Source organism: Gouania willdenowi, chromosome 17 (genome assembly GCF_900634775.1).
Source record: "Gouania willdenowi chromosome 17, fGouWil2.1, whole genome shotgun sequence".
Classification (NCBI taxonomy): domain Eukaryota; kingdom Metazoa; phylum Chordata; class Actinopteri; order Blenniiformes; family Gobiesocidae; genus Gouania; species Gouania willdenowi.
Window position 1 is genome coordinate 33,520,091 of NC_041060.1, and position 2,321 is coordinate 33,522,411.

The 2,321-nt window shown below is 41.0% G+C and overlaps 1 protein-coding gene across 1 annotated transcript; it reads left to right on the forward strand.

The window, feature by feature from the left end:
• Window positions 1-1,713: 1,713 nt before the first annotated feature.
• On the forward strand, window positions 1,714-2,094 carry LOC114479364 (corticoliberin-like). The gene has a single exon (XM_028473032.1). It carries the CDS (start codon window positions 1,714-1,716, stop codon window positions 2,092-2,094), a length of 381 nt encoding a protein of 126 aa, XP_028328833.1.
• Window positions 2,095-2,321: the final 227 nt, after the last annotated feature.

A 2,321-nucleotide genomic window follows, 5' to 3' on the forward strand; every position in this document is an offset into this window, starting at 1 on the left:
GTCAGGGTTATTGCACTTTTTGAAATTTAATTTTTTTTTAATTTCAATTTAGTTTTTCAGATTATTTTTTTTTACTATGTTTAACAAGTAATTAAATAATTAAAACGGGGGTGACAAAGGAAGTGGGAAATGAATAAACATAATTCAAGACTTGAAAAAATCTTTAAAACCTAGTTTACAAATATGGACATATTCAAGATTTGAAATCATCAAATTTAGTTTGTTCCTAGTTTGTTCATGTTTCTTTGCCTTCTCTGCTGAGTCAGCAGGTAGGCAGGGAAAGCAGAATTATTTAATTTCTCTTTCTATCGTCACCAACTCCCACTGCTTCACTCACTTCTCTCAGGATAATGAAAAAGAGACATTTCAAATAAATGAATCGAGTGATAATTGTAAATAAAATGTTTTATTGTCTGCTTACAGATTATTATTATTATTATTTTTGAAGTGTGCAGCAGTAATATGTACAGGGATTCAGGTTAAATATCTGGAAGGGGACGGGACTCGGAAAAGTTTGGAAACTACTGCACTCTAGTACAACTGAGTGTGGGGGAAAAAATGTGTGAAAAATATAGACGTATGGTTTGTGACTGAATTATTGTGATTGTTTTTAACGTCTTTACTCTGAGGTCTATGAGCACTACTGTATATGGGGCGGATTCACAAAAGGCTTATGGGTATTAAAACGTGTGTAAATGTCACTCCACACTTTAAGGGGTACAAACCACACGGAAACAGGAATGTGCGAGTTCAATCCATTTAGTGCGTTTCCTTCTGATGAATATGTAAAGTAGGCGGATTTCATTATGGGGCGCAAAAAAATGGGAGGGGGAAATGTAAATAAATGAGTGCAGTGGACACAATGCAATTCATCAAATCTGGAACTGTTGGGGTGAAAATAGTACGACTCACAGGCAGGTGCAAACACACACACAGAGATCAGCTGCACTGAATGTTGACACAAAACACAGCAGAGATGGAAAAAAAGGCTCCAGTTAAGCTTTCTAGTGTAATAAAATAATTTAAATATAACAATAGTTAATATTAACAGCCACTGAATGAGAAAATGCAAAGTAAAGTGTGTGTGAGGGAGAAAAACAGCTGAATGCCTCAGGCTCACTGTGGGCGGAGCTCCATGGATGTCACTCCGAACGCAGCGCTCAGTGAGCTCCTGTGTCTTTCTCTCCATGTTTTTACTGTTAAACTCTTGTGTGCAAGGAGCGTCAGGTCAGAATCATGAGCAAAATACGAAGCAATGGAACAATGTTCACATCTGAGTTTGGTGACACAACGCTGCTCAGGAGCTCAGACCTGCTGCATGATGTTTTCTATGGACTGATAAGAGCAAAGTTACAGTCCTGACAGAACAGACGCATTCAATTACTGGAAAAAAAAACAACGTTATGTTTTAAAGTTTTAAAGTTTTAAAGTCCATCTGCCTCCAATAGAACATCTTCAAATGTCATTTTGTGCTTCTGTTTACTCACCTCATCACGTTAAATGAGCAAAATGTTCATTTAAATATGGCGGTCTCAACCACGTCTATACGTGCACCTAGTGTTAGTGAATTCCCCACTGCAGGTGAAGAAACAGCCGCCAAAGGATTTAGGGACGCACCTGGTTTACCAGCCTTTATTTCAGATCTTAGTGAATGTACCCCTATGTGCACTATGTGTAATCTCTGTCTGTTGCTTTGTAGATTGCTGCGGTGACATGAAGCTAAACGTGTTGCTCTGGGTTGCCACTCTGCTCTTTGCCTTCCTTCCTCACGGCCTCTATGGTCGTCCAGCCGAGGCTTCAGCCCCTGGCCCACAAACGTTGCCTCTGCAGAAGCTTTTCCTCCAGCTGGCCTCCAGCGCCTCCCTGTCGTCCACCTCTGCTGCCGTGAACCGGGGTTGGCTACAGCTCACGCAGCAACATCTCCGGGCTCAGGAAGAGGAGGATGGAGAAAAAGAGAAGAGGTCCGACGACCTTCCTATTTCTCTGGATTTGACTTTCCATCTTCTCCGTGAGGTCCTGGAGATGGCCCGGGCCGAGCAGGTCTCGCAGCAGGTTGAGAACAATCGGAAGATGATGGACAACTTTGGAAAGTGAAGATTTTACTAACTTTTTTATTCCAGCACAAAAATCATGTCTGCAAGTAAAGCTCTAATGTATTTGTGTAATAAAAACTAAACCTTGGTTGACTGACTGTTCAAAGTAGACATGTGTGTAACAGACCCTCAGCATAATAAGGCTTTTCACACTCTTCTTCACTTCTCACACATGCGTTCAAAGGTCAAGAGGGATAAACTCGCCTTGGCTGACAGTGAGTCTGACAG

Excerpts from the sequence above, each read along its gene's own strand:
- LOC114479364 (XM_028473032.1), top strand. The coding sequence starts at position 1,714 with ATGAAGCTAAACGTGTTGCTCTGGGTTGCCACTCTGCTCTTTGCCTTC.